This window comes from Carassius carassius, chromosome 2, assembly GCF_963082965.1.
Source record: "Carassius carassius chromosome 2, fCarCar2.1, whole genome shotgun sequence".
Lineage (NCBI taxonomy): Eukaryota > Metazoa > Chordata > Actinopteri > Cypriniformes > Cyprinidae > Carassius > Carassius carassius.
Window position 1 is genome coordinate 13,268,092 of NC_081756.1, and position 25,599 is coordinate 13,293,690.

General features: G+C 39.1%; 1 protein-coding gene across 1 annotated transcript in view; it reads left to right on the forward strand.

Moving 5' to 3' along the window:
• The window catches only part of LOC132103217 (fibroblast growth factor 11-like), a 57,915-nt gene that overhangs the window by 26,809 nt on the left and 5,507 nt on the right, over nt 1–25,599 (forward strand). The window contains exons 2-3 of the mRNA XM_059508132.1: nt 6,647–6,757; nt 17,614–17,717. Of these exons, the coding sequence (XP_059364115.1) occupies nt 6,647–6,757; nt 17,614–17,717 (215 nt within the window). The remainder of the gene's footprint in view (nt 1–6,646; nt 6,758–17,613; nt 17,718–25,599) is intronic.

Genomic DNA, 25,599 nt, shown 5'->3' on the forward strand with positions numbered 1-25,599 from the left:
AGCCACCTCAGCGCTTTATAGAGGCCAGGGCACAGGAAAAAAGAGAAGCTGGTGGACCTGGGAAGAGAAATAAAAGCAGACAAAGGGACACACAAGCACACACACTCCTCACAGGCTAATTGCTTCCCTCTCTTTTCATATCTCTATTTGCTGACACTTTGGGTGAGGTTAATAAAGCAGGATGGCAGTGTCTGGAACAACTGTTGTTCTGTTGGTAAACTCTGTCTCAGTCTCTTTGCCTGTCTTAGACAATAGAACAATACCTCACAACAGAATAGAATGAGACGCCCTACAAGACACCCACCAGGGCATCATGCACCTATTTATTTGAAGGGTGAAATAGGCATATATATATATATACATACGACAGACCTTCTCATTCAAAGAGTTTTCTTTATTTTCATGACTATGAAAATTGTAGATTCACACTGAAGGCATCAAAACTATGAATTAACACATGTGGAATTATATATGGAATTATATACATAACAAAAAAGTGTGAAACAACTGAAAATATGTCATATTCTAGGTTCTTCAAAGTAGCCACCTTTTGCTTTGATTACTGCTTTGCACACTCTTGGCATTCTCCTAATGAGCTTCAAGATGGTAGTCACCTGAAATGGTCTTCCAACAGTCTTGAAGGAGTTCCCCGAGAGATGCTTAGCACTTGTTGGCCTTTTTGCCTTCCGTCTGCGATCCAGCTCACCCCTAAACCATCTCGATTGGGTTCAGGTCCGGTGACTGTGGAGGCCAGGTCATCTGGCGCAGCACCCCATCACTCTCCTTCCTGGTCAAATAGCCCTTGATGCCTTCAGTGTGACTCTACAATTTTCATTGTCATGAAAATAAAGAAAATTCTTTGAATGAGAAGGTGTTTCCAAACTTTTGGTCTGTACTGTATGTATATATATATATATATATATATATATATATGCAGTGACATGCACAGACCTCCAGAGAGTCATGGGAAAAATCTAGGTCTGAGGGCAGGTGGGGTCCCCTCGTATGTGTGATTTTAGACAAACACTTGTGACGAGTCAGCTGCCCCGGACCGAAGAGGGGAGTGCGTGCGGCCGCGGGACTCCGCCCCTTACCTGGATCCTTCCTCCATGAACACTACCCGACCCACACGAACCCCGCAGCACGACGAGGACACCAGATCCTTTGTTGTTTTGGACACTCTCCCCTCTTTGGCCACTTTTATCCCCTGTTTATTCACTGTGTCTGTCGTTGGCTCCTCCCGTGACACACTTCTTTTTACCAACAATAATTGTGCAAATGATTTATTCAGATTCAAATAATTTTAAAATTAAGTTGCATTCAAGCTAAAAAAAACTGAAGGGGTTTTGAAAGGGTTTTATCCTTTTGCAAACACATACAATTATCTAACATTAGAGGAAAAAGTGGAAATTGATGCAAACCAACTCAGACATGGGATGTCTGTGTATGCAGCGGTAATGGTCATTACCTAATGCATCATGGGAGTGTGTAAGGCAAAGAGAGCTTTGGGTCAGAAGGCACTGACGCAAATACTCACACCAGACCAGCCCTATATCATCACATCATCTGTCTCTGTCATGCTATGTGCCAGCAAGACCACACACTCATACACAAAAGCCATTGCAGCTACACAAGCAATGGGATGCTGGTGTGTAAACCTTCCGAAGCATTTAAAGTAATGTAAAAAGCGCAAGTCGTGCAAGGTCATTCAGTGAGCTCTGGATGAATAAAAAGAAAGAAGAAAAGGTGCCTGATTTTATCACTGGAGGTCACCAACTCACTGTGTTGTTGGTCACTAGTTGTTTTTTATTTGTTGGATGGGTAATCAAACATGATTGGTTGGCTTTGTAACTGAAATGTTGAGAATTTGATGGCAAAGAATAGGAAGGGTAAGATTTCTATTTTGGAATTTTGGAAGTTTTCTTGATGCTAAAAATGCAATAGAGGCATAAATAAATACAGAAGTGCATAATGAATGAATGTCATCATTCATTTGAATATCAACAATTTCTGACATGGTTTTCCCACAGATATTTTTTTAAAATATATAGCATAACTGTTATCGGATATAAGGTTATGACATTAATAGTATCATACATCTTTGTTTGTTTCTTTCTTTCTTTCTTTCTTTCTTTCTTTCTTTCTTTCTCAGTGATGTCTTATCTTTTCCTCTCATCTCTTTCTTGTGTTATTCTCACTTTGTTCTCTGGTAGCAGCTGCATTTCTTCTCCATCTCTCACCTTTCACTGCATTCTCTCATCCCGCTATCGGCAGGCCTCAGACATGTCCCAGCTCGTTTAGACACAAATCATTAAGCGTTACAGAGGAAAAAAGGCCCATTAGTCCAACTTTAATTAATCCCTAACTGCACATTCCTATCTGTTTTGACTTCTATGTATATGTATGTGGATGCATTTTTTTTTGAGAGAGAGAGAGAGAGAAAGACTGATAGAATGAATGAACAAAATAATGTAACGATGGATGGATGGATTGGTGGGTGGGTGGAGATAGATTTAGGTGGATGGATGGATAATGGGGTAGATTTGAATAGATGGATAAAATGATTAAACGAACTAACGATGATAAAGAGAGATGGATGGATAGATGGGTCCAGAGATTTGAATGGAGAGATAGAATAATACAATGATCTAACAATTGAAGGATGGATGGATGGATGATAGAGGTAGATTTGAATGAATGGAAAGAATGATACAATGACCTAAAAATGATAGAGAGATATGGGTAGGTGGGTGGATACAGACATTTAATTGGACAGTAGTATAATTCAATGGTTTAACAAGTGATGACGGATGGATCGATGAAGGGTTAGTGATAGATTTGTATGGATGGATGGATGGATCAGAGAAACTTCAACTCCTGTTAGCTTGGGACAGACAATATTGTGCTTGACAAGTATGTTTTTATAATTCTGGGGCAAAACAAGAAGTAGTCTGCAGGTTTTTAATATGAAGAGGCTGTTGAGAAGAATCAGAATTATGTTTATGATTTATGTGATATTCTGTTTTGTTGATCTTTAATTAATTGTTTTTGCTTCCATCATTGTTGCAATATGCAATAAAAGTTTGGGGTCTGAGAGATTTTTAAAAATGTTTTTTAAAGAAGTCTCATGCTCACCGAAGCTGCATGTTATTTGCTAGAACAGTAAAAATGGTAATATTGTGTAATACAGTAAAATGTTTTTTTTTTTTTTTTTATATGTTTTAAAATGTAACTTATTCCTATGATACAAAGCTAGTTTATCAGCAGACTTCAGTGTCACATGGTCCTTCAGAAATCATTCCCATATGCTGATTTGATACTCAAGACATTTCTTATTTTTATCAGTGTGGAAGGTAGTTGTTTAAGTGCTGCATAATATTTTTGAGGAAACAGTTTTCTGTAAAACCTTAAGCAGTTTTGCAGCATTTTTAGATGAATAGAGAGTTTAAAAGAACAGCATTTCTTTGGAATAGGAATCTTTTATAACAATGCCTTTACTGTAACTTTTTATCAATACCAAATTTTAATTTGTTTAAAAAAAATGTTTCTAACCTCAAACTGAAACTGTAAATACTGATGAAACAGCACTTCTTGGTCACATAAAAAAACAGACTTTTTATTTCTTACTTTTAGTGGTTTCTTTTTTTCAGATGTGTATGTTTTTGACACAAACACATTTATAAATGGACAAAATCTATGATATGACCCCTTTAATGTGCTCACATATATGCTGGATAATAAATGCAGTCTTCTTTTTGTTTGTGTCTCTCTTCATTTCTCTCCTCCTCTCTCCCTTTCTTTTCCAGGATGAAATATGGCAGTGGGGAAGCCAAACTTTTGTTAGGATCTGTTGTGCCTGAAAGCTTTATCGATGCTTTGCGTGCAGTATTAGCGTCTTCCTCTTTTATTAAGTGTGTGAGCGTCTTCCAATAAAATAACGTCATAACTTCGGCCCACTTTCTTGTTCTCCCTCCGTAAAAATTGGTTCACTTCTCTCTCCCCCATGGGAAGGTGACAACTCCATCTCCTGCTGATTGGTTGATGTATGGTGTTATTCAGTAAGATGCAAAACCATATAACTCACCCTGACGGGGCTTATAGGAGAGATAGTGAGGCACAGAGAAAAGGAAAGGAGATCTCTAACCAGGTGACGTCCCCGGTGGGCCAATGTGTCTGTGTAACTTTTGTTGAAGCCTGTGCTCTTGGCAGACTGGCATCCCTGAGCAGACGCACTCAAACACACATCAATATCACCGATCAGGAGTGCCCTTCACACCCTCTGTCCCTGTAGATGGGTTTTATGGTTATGCAGTGAAAACTGAAGACAGAAATGGCTTGTGTATCAGTGCCGCTCTGTGTGTGGCTTTCAAAGCGTCTCATGGCAGTGCCACTAAAGATGCTGGCAAAGACAGAACTGCAGGGAATTTCCTACACAACGCGAATCAACCCATTTCAGAAGAGATGAAGGAAATGTGCCTTATCACGGCAGAATATGCCAGTTTAATCTGTGAATATCTTTATTTGCCCCCTCTTTGCTTTGTGTGGAGCCTGTAATGCAAAGTCGGGCACATATTTCTTTCCCAGCTTCTGTGAGCGGTGATTTGTCTGTGGACTGTGGCGGTGGCAGACACTGTGCCATGTAGCTGAATGTTAAAACTGTAGTTTGTTCCCTCAGGGCCTCACCTTCAGAACTGATCAATGGACATGAGCATATAGAGGCCTGCAGAGTGAAAGTCCAAACAATTTCTGTAATGTTTTTCATAGAGGGAGTGCTGAGAGAAAATGGAAGAGGCACACAGAGTGAACGTTTGTGAAAAAAGAAAAAGAGAAGAAGAAAAAAAGAGATTGCTTAAAGCACTTACACAGAAAAGTTTGGAGTCAGTAAGATTTTTCTCACGCTCAGTTAGGCTGCATTTTTCTGCAGTAATAATGTGATATAACAATTTAAAATAAGTTTTTTTTATTTTTATGTTTATTTAATGTAATTTATCCTTGTGACAGCAAAGCTGGATTTTCAGCAGCCATTGCTCCAGTCTTCAGCATCACATGATCAGTCTAATATGGTGATTTGGAAAGATTTCTTTATTTTCATATATGTGAAGCTTTTAGATTGTTTGGTTTGTAAGTATTTTTCGAATATATTATCATTTATTATATATTATTCCCATTTTTTCTCTCTCCAAGCTTCACCGCGTAGCTGCTCAACAATAGACACTGTACCTTTCATCTGTGCTAATAATAGTGTTTTCAAATGGACTCTGCGGATGGAAAGAAGCGACCAGCCTCCAGCACAATTCAGACACCCACGGACACTCCTCATAAGTTAAAAAAAAAAAAGAGCATGCGCACTGAGAACGAGCATGAGACTGGCTGCAGTTCTTCTAACGGCCACTGGTGTCAGTAACGGTTAGAAATTTCAGAACCTACGCAATGCTCCTTTAATATTTAAAAAGCAGCCTGTGTTTACACTTAAAATCCAAAAAATCTGTTATTTTTGTAGAAGATTTGTTGAACATAGTTACCTAACAAACACCATTTGTAAACACATTTAAAATGGCTTTTCTTTTATTCACTTCAGATTTTCAGACACAGTGCACTTTAATGTTAATATTAATTAAAATATTTTAAAAAACATAATTTCTAAATATATGCCAGTTTAGCTATCATTAGAAATTAAGCAACTGCATGCACATCCATAGCTGTTAGTTTCCTACACAGTTTTGATCATTGGTTATGTGCTTTTAATATACAAGCTTTAGCACAGTGACATCTCATAATATTGCCTTAACCTTCCTGTTCAATTACCACTGTCCCGTGCTGTTTTACACAGATCTCCAACAGACTGCTAGGAACATCATTTAACAGCTGTTATAGTTCATTTGAACATCTATCACCTCACTTCTACTCCCTTTTGTTATTCCAACCTGTATAACTTTGTTTCTTCTGTGAAACTCAAAATAAGTTGACTTCCATTTGTATGGTCCAAAAATATAATGGAAGACAATGGGAACCTTAACTTTTTTTTTTTTATTACACAAAAGAAAGAAATCACAGGTTTGCAATGACATTAGGGTGAGTAAACTCTGACAGAACTGTCATTTTGGGTGGACTCTCACTCTTTACTTATTTGTTTTTACACAGATCAGTTTGAACAATTCTTCTGTTTTGAATCTCTTTCTAGAATGAGTTTAGATCATGTTATAACAGTTCACTGAACTCTTTTGTGTAGTTTGTTTTTTTGGTGCTGTAAACTCTGAGAAGAAAAGCAGATCAAAGACAGAGAAGCCCTGAATGTTTTGTTCCGGTTATTACACCACAGTCTATTGTCCAGTACAGACAGACACAACTTCTCATCTTCCTGTGTGATTTGTAAACACTGATGCTTGTATTTGAGTTTGTTATGGCTGACACTGTTCAAGTCTTTTGAGGTAAGCTGTAAAATTAAAGATGCATCAACTGGTTTGAGTTTGTTAGTGTGTGGGTTTTGGTTTCTGTCTGTCTTTCTTTTCTTTTTTTGTCATCCTGATTTAACCTCCACTTTCTGTTGTACCATCAGCATGTCTCTTTCAAGATTTTCAAGAGTTTCCTTTTTTTTTTAGCATACATAGGCACAATGTTTAATGAAATGTTCTCTCTTTTTTCTCAGAGCCTCAGCTGAAAGGTATTGTCACACGTCTGTATTGTCGGCATGGCTTCTACCTGCAGATGTTACTCGATGGCACCTTGGACGGTACAAAGGACGAAAACAGCTCCTTTTGTAAGTGTGTGTTCGTAGATATGTGGGTGGGTGTGTGTGTCTGTGCGAGCGCTCAAATCTTTTTTGAACACATTTTAAGAGCTTTAAAAAATCCTGTTAACCTTACCTGAACTCACTATCACATTACAACCCAGAGATTATAATGGCAAACAAACATCAGTGTGGCAGGTCTCTCTCTCTCTCTCTCTCTCTCTCTCTCTCTCTTTCTCTCTCTCTCTTCTGCCCGTGTCTGCTCCTGTGGTGTATAATACATTGCCCTTCTCACAGCAGTGTAGAGCAGCATCCACATCAGCCAGATATGTGCAATGTCCTTTTCACATCAAGTTTAGGATAATTTTTTGTTCAGAGGTTGCTCTATCATAGCCCAGGAGACCTATGGAGTCCTTGGACAAAGTTTAGAACTGAACTGGTTCATCTTAAATTCATGAATGAATTCATGAATCTATTGTTATAGCAATTTATATATTGTTCTGTTGTGCTATCTGTCTGTATGGCCTATTACTTTATTCAAAACATTTAAAGGCTTTTTTATCCCAGTATTCAACACTGTCTTGCCAAAAAGGTTTCTTGGAAATTCAGATTTATCCTTCCCTTCAAATTTGAAATGAAGGTCTAAATGCAAAATTATTTTATATTCAGGAACATCACTGACATTTGATTCCTGTTTTTGCATCTTGGAAAATTTGAGCACAGTTAAAGAGGCCCAGAAGAGGCACATGTGAGATGACTCGGCTCTTTTTTCATAAGAAAACGTGTGAGGGGGAGGCATCAGCAAAAGGTCTCAGTTTGCTCTTTGTTTAATTTCATTGCTGCAAATGATAATAATTTTTTAATATTAATGAGATCTCATCTGCGACTTTTTATTTCCTAATGTACCTAATGTTCCGTTCCTAATGTACAGTATAGGCTCTTCTAAAATACGCAGCACTCTTCTCATAAATTACATGTTGCCCTTGTGAGACGCATTTCTGAGCACAGCTAAACAGATGCCTCATAATGTCTTTTTAATATGGGAACATAATAAAAAAAATAAAACCGTCAAATCCCACAAGGTTTTTCCTCTTTTTACTGCAGATGTCTTGAAATCTTTCCAGAGGCAAAACATTTATGTCAGTTGAGAAAAGGATTTTTGTAAGTGTTTCTATCCATAAATCTTGCATAACAGTGATTTAATGGTGGCTTTTCAGCTGATTCAGTGCAGGTGAGGTGTGTGTCCACTGTAGTACTGTAGGTTTGACAGCGGGGAACTATCTGGGAACAGCTGTGTGGTTTGTGTTGGAGACAGTGTAAAAGTTAAATAACTTTTTTATAGAGCTAATTAAAAGGTGAAAAAAAAAGAAAGCAAGCAGCCGAGCTGTATGATTGCTGTCTAGACTTTATGGTTATTATATACGGATTGTGCACTGAGGTGAGAGAAAGGTGAAATTGCTGTGTTAACTGATGTACAGTTTGCTTTGCTTCCTGAAATTAGGCTTGAACCCGTTCTGGAGAAAAGCTGTTTTTGGGTCAGGATTGGTCAGATGTTAGAGGTGTACCATCTCATTAGCAGTGAGGGGGTCTCGGTGAAGCTGCTCTTTATGCACCACACTGCGGAGTATGCTAATTAGTCCCAAAAACTGCCAAATCAGCACAGAGAGAGAATAAATAATTAACATGCTCTGATTCATGTAAGGAACCCCTCTGTTATAATGGTTTACTATTCCGTCATTAAACAGACAAACAACTTTCATGCTCTGTTCCATTCTGATAAATTCCATTCAGTGGCTTTGGAAACTTTCATGGTCGGTTAGCATGTAATGCAACCGTTTACTAAGTGATGAGACAGTCTAGCTCAGTGGAGAATCTACAGTTTGCGACTCACAACTGTGTTAACACAAACTACGGCTTCCGTTGTGAAAAATCCTAGATGCTGAATTGGCTTGCTTTTTATAGGATACATCACAAAAAGTAGACACTGTAGTTGGTGGCTGGCTATGCTGATGGATTTCAATTCAAACTGAAATACAAGTTTACTTGTTTTGAGCTACCCAATCCTACATAGCCTTTCCAGCATACACCTCTCTGATCTTTATATTGGCCTCAGAATCAGGCCTGACCTGAAAGCCTTCATAAAAACTCAATTTGCATGCATATTCTCCTGCAAACATGCTAGTTATTTGTGAACAAGGTTAGTAATCTCTGTGAAGAGGGTTCATGTTCGTGAATGAGAGTTCATGTTCTTCAATTCATCTACTTTAAGATACGGAACAGCATTTTGTCTTTTATCTATTCAAGCAAACTTTGTAGTTCTACACAGATTAGCACCAGAACCCCAGATGGCACAGTGCTTGTCCCTGCAGTTCCCAGCAAAGCCAAAAGAACAGCTGGTATTGCAGTGATAGGTGTTCCATCACAGAGCATGTGCCCCCTTGGAGGGAAGGGTACGGACTTGATGGACTGGCACTCCTCCCTTCATTTTCATCTTCACTTGAACCATAGGTTGATTATGTAATGTCTTAATGAGTAAGTGGGGGAGGATTGATAAGATGTCTGCTGTGTGTGTGTGTGTGTGTGTGTGTGTGTGTGTGTGTGTGTGTTCTCCTCACCTTCAGACAGTGAACATCTTGAGCTGATCATGCATTTCACCCTTGCTCAAGTACTTACACATGAAAAAAAATTAGAGAGAGAGAGTCAGGTGGAGTTGGTTTCTTTGCAATTAAACTTGATTCCTTATTACAGCATTGTTGTACCTTTTTGCTTCACCTTCTCCTGGTCTCAGAGGCCACATAGACAATGCCAAATTTTGGGCGGAATAACACAATTTTTAGATTAGATTAGATTAAACTTTATTGCCATTGCACATGTAAGGTACAAGGCAACGGAATGCAGTTAGCATCTAACCAGAAGTGCAATAAGCAGTAAGTACAGGATATACAGTGGCTTCAAAATGTTACAAATGTACAATAAATATACAGATAAGGAAGTATGATGGATATCATTTACAGATTTTTAAATACTATCAGCATGATATACAGATAGGTGTACTATGAAAATACTATACAGATGGATTGTGTAATAAGTGTATGTACTGTACACAATATGCAGAAACTATGAACATATAAACATGAAAAAAATGCATAGAAAAATATTCCAGTGTGCAAATGTTTTATTAAGCTTTCTGTATGAATGATCAAACAGTAGTGCAAGTAATAACAAGTGTAACTGTTTTTTTGCTGTGAAAAAAAAGTGAAGTGACATTCAGCCAAGTATGGTGACCCATACTCAGAATTTGTGCTCTGCATTTAACCCATCCAAAGTGCACACACACAGAGCATTGAACACACACACACACTGTGAGCACACACCCGGAGCAGTGGGCAGCCATTTATGCTGCGGCGCCCGGGGAGCAGTTGGGGGTTCGATGCCTTGCTCAAGGGCACCTAAGTCATGGTATTGAGGGTGGAGAGAGAACTGTACATGCACTCCCCCCACCCACAATTCCTGCCGGCCCGGGACTTGAACTCACAACCTTTCGATTGGGAGTCCGACTCTCTAACCATTAGGCCACGACTTCCCCTGTTGTTGTTGTAAACCAGATGTAGTGATGAGGAGGGGTGAGGAGTGTGTGTGTGTGGGGGGGGGTCCAGGAATGCTGTCGGGGCCAGCAGTCTTGCGTGCGTTGATCCGGCTCAATGCAGTGTAGACGTCTGTGGAGGTGAGTTTGAGGGTTGGTGGTCTGCTGAGAGTGTGAAAAAAATACACAATTCTGGGTCTTTTTTGTTTTGATTTAAATATAGGAGTGATAACTCTACATTGTTGTTCTTTGTTTGGGTGGAATACTATGGAAATATGTTTCCATTTCAAAGTGAATAAAAAAATATCTTACATATGCAACTGTATTACTTGCAATCTCAGCTTTTCAAGTGCATCTTTTATGTCAGAAAAGTTCTTGATATCTTGCAATGTGACTCTTTATCTTCTAGTTTCAACTTGAGCTCTCATAATTGCAACTTTATTTTTAGTAACTGTGACTTTATATCCCAGCACTCTGACATTTATTTCTAATTTCCAACATAATCTCACAATTATTTGTTTATTTTTTACTCTGAAGTGGAAACAGACTTCCATAAAATACAACTGTCTTTCTGAGCCAGTGATGGCAATATTCATGTTTGGTAACAAGAAATCTTGATGGCAACTAAATGTATACATTTTTTATTAGTAGTGTGTGAATGGTGCTATTTATATACACAATTTTGGGTCTTTTTTTGTTTGTTTGTTTGTTTGTTTGTTTGTTTGTTTGTTTGAAATAACTTTATTCAGCAAGGATGCATTATTTCGATTAGTATACTATAGTAATAATAAAGAGACTTACAAAAAAATGTCTATTTCAAATAAATGCTGTTCTTTTAAACTTTTTATTAATCAAGTAATAATTTAAAAAAATGGATAACATTTTCCACAAAAAAATATTAAGCAGCAAAACAGTTTTAAATATTGACAATAGAAAATAAAAATAAAAAGTTTCAGCATGAAATCAGTATATTAGAACTATTTCTGTAAGATGAAAAACAATAATATATTTAAATTGCAATAATATTTTACGAATGTACTGCTTTAACTGTTTTGATCAAATAAATGAACAGATACTATACAAATGTATTTATAATATATATACTAGCATATAATGCACAGAAGAGAAGTGACAACCGTATTTATGTGCAGTGTGTATATGGCCAGAGGGAGACTGAGAGAATGATTCTAAAAGAGCAAGAATCTGGCATTGTTTTTTGGCACACAGAAAAGGTTAACCAAAGAGGACAAGACAGCAGTGAGAAAGAAAAGATGGTGTGAGGCCAGTGTCTAGACAGACTATCATAACTGAAAGAAAGTTTAAACAAAGGCAAAAGACAAACATGTTAGTGAAGTAATGCAACTCTGTTTTATCCTGTAAATGTCCATCTGGTGATAGACATTTTTTAGAAGCATCTGGCAGATATGGTCAACTAGAGATGAAACATACAGCAGATATCATTTCCTCAGCACTGCCCCCTTAAGAACACTTAAACGTACAAAAAGTTTTACTAATGTCATACCAACATTTAATGACTTCCCTTCAACCCACCGAGGAGGAAGGGAGGAGAATGGAGTTTGAGAAAGGAAAAAAGAAAAGGGAGAAACTCTGAAGGTCTTTAACAGACAGCGAGGTGTCAGAGCTTTTGATGTTGAACTAACACGGTGTGTTGAATATCCCTATATTGAAAAAAAGAAAGAATTCTCTATAATAGAGAGAGGGGATGAACGACAGGCGAGTTTTGTGCCCTGACCCTTATCCCATCATGCCTAGCACATGCCTTTGACAGAGGCATTGATTTTGTTGTGTCTCTAAAAGTCACCAAGGCAATAAATAAAGATTGACAGTCAGTCTTCGCGGTGATGATTCAGGGTGACAAGACACAACATGTAAACACAGAGACACTCATACACACTGAGGCCAGTGCATACCTTCAATTGTTGTTTAAAGGTGTTTTCCAGGTGTTTAATTGTCTTTGGATGGACATGCATTGATACTGAGCCACACTTAAAAGCTTGGTAAAGCTAGTGCTGCTATCATTAGTAGATGTGATGCTAATTTTTAAAGGGGAACCATTATGCCCCTTTTTACATGATGTAATATAAGTCTAAGGTGTCCCCGGAATGTGTCTGTGAAGTTTCAGCTCAAAATATCCCACAGATCATTAATTATATCATTTTGAAAATACCCATTTTGAGTGGAAGCTAAAACATGCAGTTTTCATGCATGTATATTTAAATGCAAATGAGCTGCTGCTCCCCGCCCCTTTTTCAGAATAGGGCTGTGCCTTCAAAGTTTATGCCTCGGATACTCTGCCAAAACAAATAAATTGTTTGGTTTTGATTATTATGTCTATTGCACTGAAAACTTAAATACATATTTTTAAAAACCATATCAGTTTAAACGTCTTATATGCAGTTTTCTGAGTGCGCACATCTGAAGCACGTTAACAGGAAGCGGCTGTCTTTCTGCATGTGAGTACTCTTTTGTGTCTTTGTGTGCTTATAGAAATTACATGTTTATATTTGATCTGTGTATTAAGTGACAACAGCGTACCTACTGCTGTCTGTTCTGTTAATATGACTGATTTGTTTATATATATTTTATTTTATTATTCATATAATGTGAGGGTTTTTTTTTGTTTGTTTGTTTTTCTTTTTGATTTATTTATTTATTTATTTATTTATTTATCCACTGCCTGTAATTGCATTAAAACATCTTACCTCATTTTATCTTGACAGCTTAGTGTGAAAGAATATTTCTTTTCAAAGTACTCACTACTGTGTTCCCAAGTTTTCTGTGTTTGTCACATCAGCTATGCTATACTTCATCTTTTACTACTGATGCAGTCATAAATCTCCTCTCCAGTGATTTTTATTTCCAGGTTGTGAGGTTTTGGGTTCAGATGAAGTCTGCATTGTCATGCCTGTGGTTGTCACAGAACTACGAGGGTGCTTCTCAAATCTGCATCGCTCCCGTGGAGACACATTGCCACAGGCTATTTGTCAATACTTCTAAAGTCAACATGTCGCTCAAGACGTTTTTCACCAATGGTCCCGTCGGTCACACACCAAAATAGACACACTCTCATCTGCAGTGCAAAAGGCTTATGAATGAGCATGCACAACCGCCCCGGTGTCACACAGAATGCACACGCCTCAAGCTAACATCCCAGTTTTGGAAACAATGGAAATCCTGTTGGCTATGGCTGGCAGAGTGATGGCAGAGCAAAGAGCGAGGTGTAAGGAGATTTCTCTGTTTCTCTTTAATGTGCCTCACCGAATCTGAAAGCTCATTTCACTATAGGGTCTGTAATTTCAAGAGGTTTCTGCTGAAACTGTCACCTTGGGTGCACTGGAGAGAAATTCTCATCCTTCATAACACGCTGAAAAAAAAGAAGAAATATTGAGAATCGTTCATCATTTATTTCATATAGAGCAAAATTTCAGATTGTCCATGCTGATGTTTAATATCTCTATCTCTCTCTCTCTCTCTGTGTGTGCACGGGCGAGCGAGCGTCTCTCTCTCGTGCGCATGCGTGAGCGTTTGTTGAGTGAGGGTGGAGAGCGTGTGGTGAGTTTGAGTGAGTTTTTTGCCCGCTGTGGCTTTTTTTTCTTGTTTGAATATCGCTATTTTTGACGTTTAATCTGTATTGATTAGATAAAACAAAATAGCGTTTTTTTGGCCGTTGGTTGCCAGTGTATCGCCGAGGGCATGACGGCCCAAGGTGTTGACTCGCTCGGTTCTCTCTCTCTCGTGCGCATGCGTGAGCTTTTGTTGAGTGAGCGTGGAGAGCGTGTGTTGAGTTTGAGTGAGTTTTTTGCCCGCTGTGGCTTTTTTTTCTTGTTTGAATATCGCTATTTTTGACGTTTAATCTGTATCGATTAGATAAAACAAAATAGCGTTTTTTTGGCCGTTGGTTGCCAGTGTATCGCCGAGGGCATGGCGGCCCAAGGTGCTGACTCGCTCGGTTCATTAACGCGGCGCCACGGGGTTAAAATGGTGGCCGCTGCAAGTGTTGAAGATTGCATCTTGGCTATCGGAGAGGTTGTTGGACATAAGAGCATTCTAGCAGCGTCAAGGATGAGTAATGTGGGTGTTTGTTTTTTGAACACTGTAGAAAATGCCAATAAGGTTGTGGAAAGAGGAGTTGTAATTTGTGGCCTTTTTACACCTGTGCTCTCTCTTTCAACTGTTGCGAGAAAAGTTATCCTGACAAACATCCCACCTTTTATCAAAGATGAAGTTTTGGTTAAAGAATTGTCCCGTTTCAGAAAGTTAGTTGCTCCTGTGAAAAAGATCGCGATCGGGATCACAGCCATAGGCGAGACGGCTCGTTCGCTCATTGGCTTGTTCTGCGGCAACTGCACAGCCTATCGAGCGCGGTCTGATGCTTCGCGCCCTTCTTGCCACTTCCCGCTGAAACGGGTGTGGCCCAACCTGTAAAAGGAGCTCGAAAAGGCTGACTCACCTGATTTATTTCATCGCCGAAGCGAACCAGAGTGAATCGTGCGCACGGCAGAGAACGCAGTACTCGTTCGCTCTTCTAGAGAGAACCGAGGTTACGTTTAGTAACCGAGTACGTTCTCTTACGAGAGCTCTCTCGTACTGCGTCTTAGCTAAGACGCTACGGGAACCCAATGTAAAACGCCGTGCGCGCAGGGATCACACACCAATAAACCTGAAGCAACGCCCAGGATTTACAGTGCACAGTCACCTGAGGGACTTCACAGAGAGTCCAGGACAGAAAAGGGAAAAAGCCCTCCGTCCTATATCTAGCAGCATCCGTAGATGCGGCAATATGACATCACACAGCCGAGGCAAGGCCTGACCAATGTGGCAATGCGGGTCTTACGCAATACTGCCCATATAACAGTCGGCAGCGCATAGCGCCCGTGAACTCAGAATTCCCCTCAGGGCCCTGATTCGACTATACTGACAACAGCCTTGCTTGCAAGGTGGGGACCTCCAGGTTATAGAACCTGATAAATGTAGACGGCGAGGCCCAACCTGCCGCCATACATATATCCTGCAAGGAGATCCCAGTAGACCACACCCACGACGAGGCGACGCCTCTTGTGGAGTGTGCTCTGATGCCCAACGGGCACTGAAGGCCCCTGAAAGCGTAAGCTAACGCTATGGCGTCAACTATCCATCTGGATAGAGTCTGTCTCGAAACAGCCATTCCCTTGGAACGTCCACCGAATGAGACAAACAGCTGCTCCGTCTGCCGAAAGGCAGCAGAGCGAGACACATAAGCTCTTAAAACCCTGACAGGGCAAAGAAGACTCGAGTCTCCATCCTCCCCTGACACCGGCAAGGCAGACAGGGCAATAACCTGAGCCCGAAACGGTGTGTTGAGGGATTTAGGCACATAACCGTGCCTAGGTTTGAGTATGACCCTTGAGTCATTGGGCCCAAACTCCAAGCACGACTGGCTCACCGAGAGCGCGTGCAAATCACCCACACGCTTCACAGAAGCGAGAGCCAACAAGAATACTGTCTTGAACGACAGATGCTGAAGGCTAACCGATTGGATAGGCTCAAAAGGGGGACCCCTCAAGGCCTCCAAAAACCGCCCACATAGGGACTGACGGAGGTCTGGGAGGATTCAGCCTCCTAGCTCCTCTGAGGAACCGGATGACTAAATCGTTCCTTCCTATTGACTGACCGGACGCCGTTTCAGAAAACGCCGCGATGGCCGCCACATGAGCTTTGAGCGTGGATGGGGCTCTGCCCTTATCCAACAGCTCCTGTAGGAAGGAGAGGACCTCCGTCACCTCACAACTAAGGGGTGAATAACCTCGAGCTGTGCACCAGCTGGAGAACACCGACCACTTCAAGGCATACAGACGTCGTGTCGACGGAGCTCTAGCCTGAGTGATGGTATTTAGCACTCCCACTGCGAGATCAGCGGGTAACCGTTGAGCGCCCACACATGGAGGGACCACAACTCCGGTTGAGGGTGCCAAATCGAGCCCCTGGCCTGCGAGAGGAGGTCCCTCCTCAACGGTACCGGCCACGGGGCGACATCTGCTAACTGCATCAAAACTGGGAACCATGGTTGGTTCTTTCAAAGAGGTGCTACAAGCAGTATTGAACATCTCGTTTCTCTCACCCGTTCTATCACCTGCGGGAGGAGGGAGACGGGAGGGAACGCATAAAGCGGGCAGCACGACCATCTCCGTGACAGCGCGCTTTCATTCTTGGAAAAGAACGCAGGGCAGTGAGCGTTTTCGTGGGACGCAAAGAGGTCCACCTCCGCCATGCCAAATCTCTCCCATAACAGCCGGACTGTTTGCGGGTGTAGAGACCATTCGCCCGTAGGAACATTGCCTCTGGACAGCCTGTCTGGACCCAGATTCTGCAGTCCAGGCACATGCACTGCTCTCAGCGAGCGCACGTTGCGTTGAGCCCAAACCAGGAGGCGTTTCGTCAGCCTGCACAGGTTTCGGGACCCGAGACCGCCCTAGCGATTTATGTAGGACACCACGGACATGTTGTCCGCACGGACTACGACGTGTCTCGAAAATGTCTCAGATATGGATTTATATGAAGTTGGGGGAAAAGTTTTTTTACAATGCTTGTGTAAAAGCTTTTAACAAAAAAGGTTTACATGAAAGAGGTGATTCACCTTGGTGCACCATTTTTGAAGCTGATAAGGATGTAAAACCAGAGTGGAGGGCACTTTATAAGCCACCATTAACAAAAAGAATTGGAGACAGTGGAGAATTATACATGGTATAATTGCTGTTAATTCTTTTATTTCTATCCTAAATCCAAATGTTAGTCAAGAGTGCCCTTTTTGTTCTCAAAGGGAAACAGTTTTTCATGTGTTTATGTACTGCTCAAGACTTAATCCTTTATTTGACTTGTTAAAGGATATTTTCATTTGTTTTGATGAAAAATTTACTGTACCAGTTTTTATTTTTGGTTTCAAATATACCCGAAAAAGAAAATATGAATGCCAATTGATAAATTTTATTGTAGTCAAGGCAAAAATAGCAATATATGTTAGCCGAAAGGAAATAAATTGAACAAAAAGGTGATTATAATGTTGTAATGATGTTTGCAGCTATGATTAAATCTAGACTGCTAATTGATTTTTATTTTTATAAAACTACTAACTGTCTAGAAGTGTTTGAAAATATATGGTGTCATAGAGGGGCATTGTGTTCGGTTATGGAAAATGAAATTTATTTTTCACATTTTCTATAAATATGATGTGATTTATATTTTAATGTTTTTATATTTGTAAATTTTTCTGTAATAAATGTTTTTTGAAAAATCTCTCTAATTGCAGTGCTGTTCAACTTGATTCCTGTGGGTCTGAGGATAGTCGCCATCCAAAGCACCAAGACAGGACTCTACATAGGCATGAATAGCGAGGGCTACCTCTACACATCAGTAAGTCACACTCATCAATACAAAACTTTCCAGATCTGTTGTAAAACCCCTGGTGAAAAAGCTTAGAATTTTTCTAAATTAATACTATTTAATTGAAACATATTAAATAAAAATTAAAAAAAGTCATATATAACTTATCAATCAAACCAACGTTTTTTTTATGTTATTTAGGTATCTTATGCTCACCAAGGCTGCATAAATTTGATCTAAAATGCAGTACAAAAATATTATTATTATTATTTCAAAATTCTATTTAAAAATTTAATTTATTCCTGTGATGGCATAGTTTCAGTTTGATGTTTTTAGCAGGCATTACTTCAGTCTTCAGTGTCACGTGATCCTTCAGAAATCATTCTAATATGCTGAGAATGGTAATAATAATAATTATTATTAATAATAATAATAATAAGCCTTGGTAGGCATATAAACAATTAATAAATCTGATTTACTTTCCCTGGTAGTGTATATAAAAATATAAATATTATTTTATTTAAATAGTGACCTGAAAATAGCCTTAAATATTAGAGGGGTAAATATTTCATATTCATTTTAATTTATAAATCGCTAGTGGGGTGAAAGGTGGTGACGATTATAGGGGCCCACGGCTGGGGGGTGATCTCAATAGTTCATTTATGTAAGTGAGTACAGCAAAATAAAGCAAACTGTGAAATATTATACCCAAAATTTCTTCATACAGTGGACTAACAGTGAAATTGTTCAAAACAATTTGGGACCAAAAATGATTCAGACACTTTGACCTGACCATGTTTTGCTTATGTGTTTTTTCTTTAATTGCTAATTAACCACAGACTAAAAAAAAATTAAACATTGCTTAGTATTGATAGTTGTGTAAATTATGGCATAATAACAATTGTCTGAAGTTTTGTTTGATTGTAATCCATTACACACCTTTCTATCAAAGTTATCTGACATTATCAAGACGAATTTGTTCTGACACAGTTTAACTCTGAGTTCTTGTCATATTTTATTACCATGTTCTAAACTAAGGCAAATAAACTATGTTAATGTAAGAAATGTTGAAGGTATCTGAATAAATTTTGGTTTGACTATATTTTATTTTACAGTGAAGACTATGCAGTGTTATTTTACATTTTATTATTCGGTTTCTGTACTTGGACACCTACCAAACTATAACAAGCTTAAACATTGTGTACAAATAAATAAACAGAACAAAAATACAAATTAAACCATTTTTAAACAGGACTCCACTGGTACAACCTGCACCGGGGCCCCGCAAACTCCAGCTATGGAGCTATGGCCCTGCCCTTTACATAAATGTTTTCACAATCCTAAAACTTCAGAAGATTTTAAATTGATTTTAATGAGGTCTCAGAGATTTGGACTCCATTGTATTATATACTCATAGAAACTATACACATTATTTCATGTTCTTTAATTATGTGTCAGGTGCTGATAATGAAGTTAACTGTTGTGTGTTTGTGAGTGTGAGTACTGTTGGCCTCAGCTCTCTGTGACACACTCCATTAGTCTGGCCTATATTTCTCTCTACCAGTTAAACTTTTGTAAGACATGCTTCTACTAAGAGATGCATTGCTTTGCAGTGTAGAGGCTACTTTATTCTCTCTTCTTTCTCTATCCATTCCTCTGATCCATTCTCTCTTATTTGTAGTAGAAAAGAGTATTTCTTTCATCTTTAAAGTAGATCATAACATGATGTACTGTGCCCCCATAACATGCTCTTAAATTGTATGAATTATATCATTGCATGGACAGCAGAGTCTGGCAACTAGAACATGTTGAAATATTTTTCTCTTAAATTATGAACTGTGTATCTATTTTGTACTTTAAATCCAACATTCTTTTTTGTCAAATATTTTAAATTAAAAGTATGCATGTGCTTTCAACACCACTTCATTTGATACTTTTTTGTTTTGTGTAATGCAGTTTCTTTTTTACTCATGAATTTTTAAGTGCACCACAAGTGTTCAGATAGTGTTTCTGCACTAGTATCTGCAAAACCCATTGTAAATTTGAGTTTATATGTATAGTTAACAGATTTTTTTCTAGGTCCAGATGCATAATTTTAATTTGAAATAATTAATAAAATATAAAATAATAAAATAAAATGATAAAATCTATGGTAACCTAAACAATTAGTGTGATAAACCACACACACACACAAAAAAAGTATTTATATCACTTATTACACAAATTACAACTGTCACTTAGTTGTGAACTCAATAAGTGACTCATTTCTATTATTTCCCTATCATGTATCCTTCTCTAACAACACAGGAGCACAAATACATTTTCTATCTCTCTTTTTCTCTACTCTTGCAAAGAGAGCATCTGTAGAGAATGTGTTCCCCTCATGAGAAGAAAGTCGACCCATTTTCCACTCACAGAGGGAAATGACCATACCTGAAAAAAAAGAGGAAATCCCTATCCTAGAAAACCTCATGCAGAGCGACCTCTTTCTCTTTTCTCTTTTCTCTTTTCTATGCCTTAGTCTGAAGAGCTGAAATCGCTCTACCTGTGTCCTAACTTTCATCTTTTTTTAGCATGATACTTTAAACCAGAGACTAGTGTGAAGCCAGTGAAGCATGCCACAAAAAGCAGTGCAAACAGGAGACAGCTTGCTCCTGAGCTTTAAAATATTTTGAAACAATAGAGCCAAACCCATATTGTTGACTTTTGAAACATTATGTGAGGAAAGACTCATTTCCTACTGTATACTGTGCTGTGAGAAGAATACACAAAGCTAAAATAAGTTATTTTCTCTGGATTGAATCAAGGTGCATCTGAAATTGCATGCTATCGGAGTGGGCGCTTCATTTGATGTGGAACAAACTACCTGAAAGTTAAAAAAGTTTGTTCTATATAGAATAAATGTGTGCAGAATGAATGAAATCAATACTACATCCACTATGTTGGCTTTGTCATGTGACCTTTCACAACTCCTCTCCTGTGGACTTCAGTATCTCGATGGAAGTAGATGGTAGTTTATGTATGTACTTTTGTCTATTGTTTTACGGAGACTACAGATTCTACTTATTTCATGTATTTTTTTAACCTACTATATAGTAGGAAGTAAACATATTTGGAGACATGGTTAATCTACAAAATCACTTCAAGGATTCAGATTTGGTGGCAAATCTCCAACATTTTAACTCTGTGTGTGTGTGTGTGTGTGTGTGTGTGTGTGTGTGTGTGTGTGTGTGTGTGTGTGTGTGTTTGTGTTGCATAACAGGATTTGTTCACACTCCGTCACAAATGCACCTCTGTTTGTGTGTTGTAGGATCAGATGACCCTGAACACATGACCTCTCCCTGTCACACATACTTGCCCTAAACTCTAAGCTTATCAATAATTTATGTTTTCTAGTGGCTGACACACTCCGACATAGCCCTACACAGGGACTAAATCACTCAAACACACCTACAGCCTCTTCTCTCTCCTCTCTTCTTCATGCTTGTACAACTTGTACTACAACTACTGAGTGATGGAGCCTAGAAAATGTCCCTAAAATGCAAGATATGGGGCAAAATGTTTTGAGATTGTGTCTCATTTACATCACATAGTTAAGAAATATGACACAAGAAGTAGGCTAAGTGCAAAATCACACAAGTGCAAATGTGTGATACACATCTTATACAACAGTTAATTTAGAAGTTAATATTGTGTTATTTTAGACACAATGTTGTCTGTTTTGCTCAATTTTGCCAACCAGAAGATAAAGACAAAGCAGAACTGACAAGAGAAGGCATGCAGAGCACAGCCCATCATTCACTTTCCTAATTGTTTTTTAGCATTTATCTCGATCATTCATTCTCTCCTTTTCTGCCCTTCTCTCATATCTGTTCTGTCATTGTATAGTGATGCCCTGTTTACCTTTCATGCACTCACCATTCATTCCTGTCTGAGGTTAGATCTGCTGAGAGCTGTATGTAAAGGTTATGGTGTTTGAAAAACTCTGTGTCATTGCTTTGTTTTGTGTTACCTGAAGGGGACCACTAGAAATTGATTTCTGATAAAAAATAGTGCTTTGTCTCTATAACTTGACCTATTTTTTAAACTCAAAACTCAGTGGAAGCCCTCACGGGCCAGGAACACAAAAAGACTCAGAGAGAGAAGGTGGGAATAAAACAGCACACACAGAGAGATGCATATTTGCTCTGATAGAGGTGTTTTCCTCTCCCTTTGTTTACTTCCTCATTATCTTCCTCTTCCCCTTCTTCTTCCCCTTTACAATCATTTTCTGTTTTCCCTTTGCAAATCAAGATAGGTTCAATAGTTTTTTAGGTATTGTTAGCATTGCTGTTCTTTAAATACCCATAAAGGTGTTAGACACTGCACTTTAAAATAATCACATTTTGCTGCTTTGCAGCCTGAAATGAAGATGGACACAGTTTTTGTTTTATCCAGCTTTTTTGCAACTTATAACATCCAAGTGAAAGATACAACTCCAACATATCAGAAAAAAAAAAGTTGGAAAAGGAATGAAAAAATGACTTGTAAACTCAATAGGGTGTTGCTAATCACCTTCTCAATAGCACACAAAGCTATTTGTCTTTCAACTGTGATCAGATGTGGTCATTTTGAGCATTTCAGTCCTTGGTAGTGCAACTTAAACAAACAATCAACTATGGGTTACAAGCCACTGTCAAAAGATCTCTGGGATAAAGTTGTGGACAGACTGAAATCAGGAGATGGATGCAAAAAATTCTAAGTCTTTGTCAATGCCTAGAAGTGGCAGGTATTTGGTACAACACAAACCCTCCCTGGATCAGGAGGTCACTCCAAATTGGATGAAAGAGCCAGGAGGAAACTGGTCAGAGAGGTAACCAAGAGGCCTACAGCAACACTGAAGCACAAATTCTCCACAAATTTGACTTGTATGAGAGGGTTGCAAGAAAAAAGTCTTCCTCAAGAAAAGTCATATGCAGTCATGACTGAGCCAAAACACATCTTGAAGATTCTGAGACAGATGAGAGCAAAATGGAATTATTATGCCTCAACAGCAAATGATATGTCTGGCAGAAATCCAGTACAGTTCCTCGTCCAAATAGCAGCATTCCTACAGAATTCATGTTGGTATTTTTAAATACACACTGTTCTGACAAGCTTTGTATAATGATAATAATGTTGTCTACTGTATAATTGTGTGGATATTTGATGCATTGACTACTGCATCACATGCACACAGTTGGAAATTGTTTCGGTAAGCATGACTGGACACCAATAATAAGCCAAAGACTTATATGAGTGGATGAGCTGCAGACTTGAGAGAGCACATGTCAGGAAATGTGTGTGTGTGAAGTGTGTTTTGCTGTGTCCTGTCGTTCTGGCAGGATTATTACTCATTTCAAGTAGAGAGTGTTTCTGCTCCTGGTCCTCAGCACCCTGGCATTGACACTCACACACCTTTATCTGCGCCCCAGGTCCCCACACACCCACAATGATGAAATAATTAGTCTAACTGCTGATCCCGAATGATTCTAGCTGACCTTAGAACACCTACTGCACACACACACTTCCTTTTCTTATTCTTTTCCTTTTTGTACACACCTGCACTCTCTCTGCCCCCCCCCCCCCAACACACACACAGACACACTCACTTGTGACCTTGTATTCCCTGTTTAAAATGGACTTGATTGGTCCTTAATGAGTCAGCAGTCTTTTCATTTTCTTAAAGTCAAAGAACTTAAAGGAATAGTTCACCAAAATATTTGCTGAAAATTTACTCTCAGGTCATTCTAGATGTAGATGATTTTGTCTTTTCATCAGAACAGATCTGGAGGAATTTAGTACCACATCAATTGCTCTCCAATGGATCTTCTGAATGGCTGCCATCGGAAACGAGAGTCCAAACAGCTGATAAAAGCATCACAATAATCTACAAGTAATACACATGACTCCAGTCCATCAAACATCTGAAACGTTTGAAAACGTCTGAAAGCACTTAATCAGTGTAAATGTAATGCTAAATTTCTCCAATGAAGAACAAAGTCATCTAAATCTTTGATGGCCAGAGGGTGTCACTTGTCATTATTGGGTGAACTGTCCCTTTAATGCCTGTGTGTAAGCGACCGCCAATAATGTGCTGAAGGAGAAAACAGCAATGGAGTCTGTCTTGAAGGGGCTTGTTGTGTTATTTTGTCTTGGAAATTCCCCAATCACTCAGGTGGCTCTAGCCAAGGAGAGAGGCAGGGGACGAGTGCGCCACTACAGCTGTTATGGGGTCAGCAGTGCAGGGACAAGCAGGTGTTCTGTCAAGGAAACCCACCTCTCATGCTGACCTGGGGTCAGTCTGTTGTCAGTCTTGTAATGGCCTCCGGGAGAACAGCAGTGTGCAGGGCTGTTCTCAGACCTGTGCTTGAGGAAGTTTTGTAAAGTGTCTCAAGTCTGGTTAAAGGAAGAATACACGGCTGCTTGCTTTTATTATTTTAGTGCTGTCAAATAAAAGGTGTTACTACTGGTATCTGCAATTACAATCTCATTAGATTTCATTACAACACAACAGCATGTTTTTGCTCTTTGAAATGAACTGCAATTAATTTGACTTATTATTATGCAGTGAAATACTGCAAGAAAACCTTCTGTTTATTTATCCCCTATTTATTGGTTACCGAATCTTTAAGTTCATGTGATGTCTTTCTAATGCCCCCGTCATTCTGCAAACTTGTCAATGCTCAGTGATGTCTTAAACCTGTTCTTAGTAACCAGTTTTTGAATTGCCTCATACCTGTGCATACATCTATCCAGCTACATCAATATCTTATACCAGCTTTTTTAGAGGAAATCCTCATTGACGTTTTGCTTTGGTCTTACATTAAATTAATTTACCCTTACTAGTTACAGATTTTATACCCACAGCAGTGAAATGTTAAAGCAAGCACTTTTCACTGTATGTGTGTCTTGAGTGTTTATGAAAGTGACGTGACATTCAGCCAAGTATGGTGACCCACATTCAAAATTTGTGCTCTGAATTTAACCCATCCGAAGTGTGCACACGCACGCGCACGCACACACACACACACACACACACACAGCAGTGGGCAGCCATTTATGCCGCGGCACCCGGGGAGCAGTTGGGGGTTCGGTGCCTTGCTCAAGGGCACTTCAATCATGGTACTGAGGGTGGAGAGAGCACTGTACCTGCACTCCCCCCACCCACAATTCCTGCCGGCCCGGGACTCGAACTCACAACCTTTCGATTGTGAGTCCGACTCTCTAACCATTAGGCAACGACTTCCCTTGTGTGTGTTGTGTATGTGTGGCGCTCTGAAGAGGATTGCCACAGTCTCGGTCTTTCTTCTTACCCCTCTATATTGTTTCCTCTCTCATCCATTTCTTATATTTCTTCTTTTCAATCTCTTTTCACACTCAGGTTTCAAAATGAACACTCAATAAATGCCAAATTAGTGAATAAAAATTGACTATGACGAATAAATGAATCCGCACTCACAACTTACGATCTGCAATATATACATGGTTCAACATTTTTTCATTTGAATCGTGAATAATAGTTTGGCCCTTAATAATGTCAACTAAATTATAGGGGGCAAATAAAGTAAGCCCAGATAGATAGATAGATAGATAGATAGATAGATAGATAGATAGATAGATAGATAGATAGATAGATAGATAGATAGATAGATAGATAGATAGATAGATAGATAGATAGATAGATAGATAGATAGATAGATAGATAGATAGATAGATAGATAGATAGATAGATAGATAGATAGATAGATAGATAGATAGATAGATAGATAGATAGATAGATAGATAGATGATGATAGATGTGTTTGTGAGTGAACTATCTCTTTAAATGTTAGTGGAAGTGTTGTGTTTGTCTAAGAGGCTGATGAGGCAGCTCTCCTGTCAAAATGCCAGT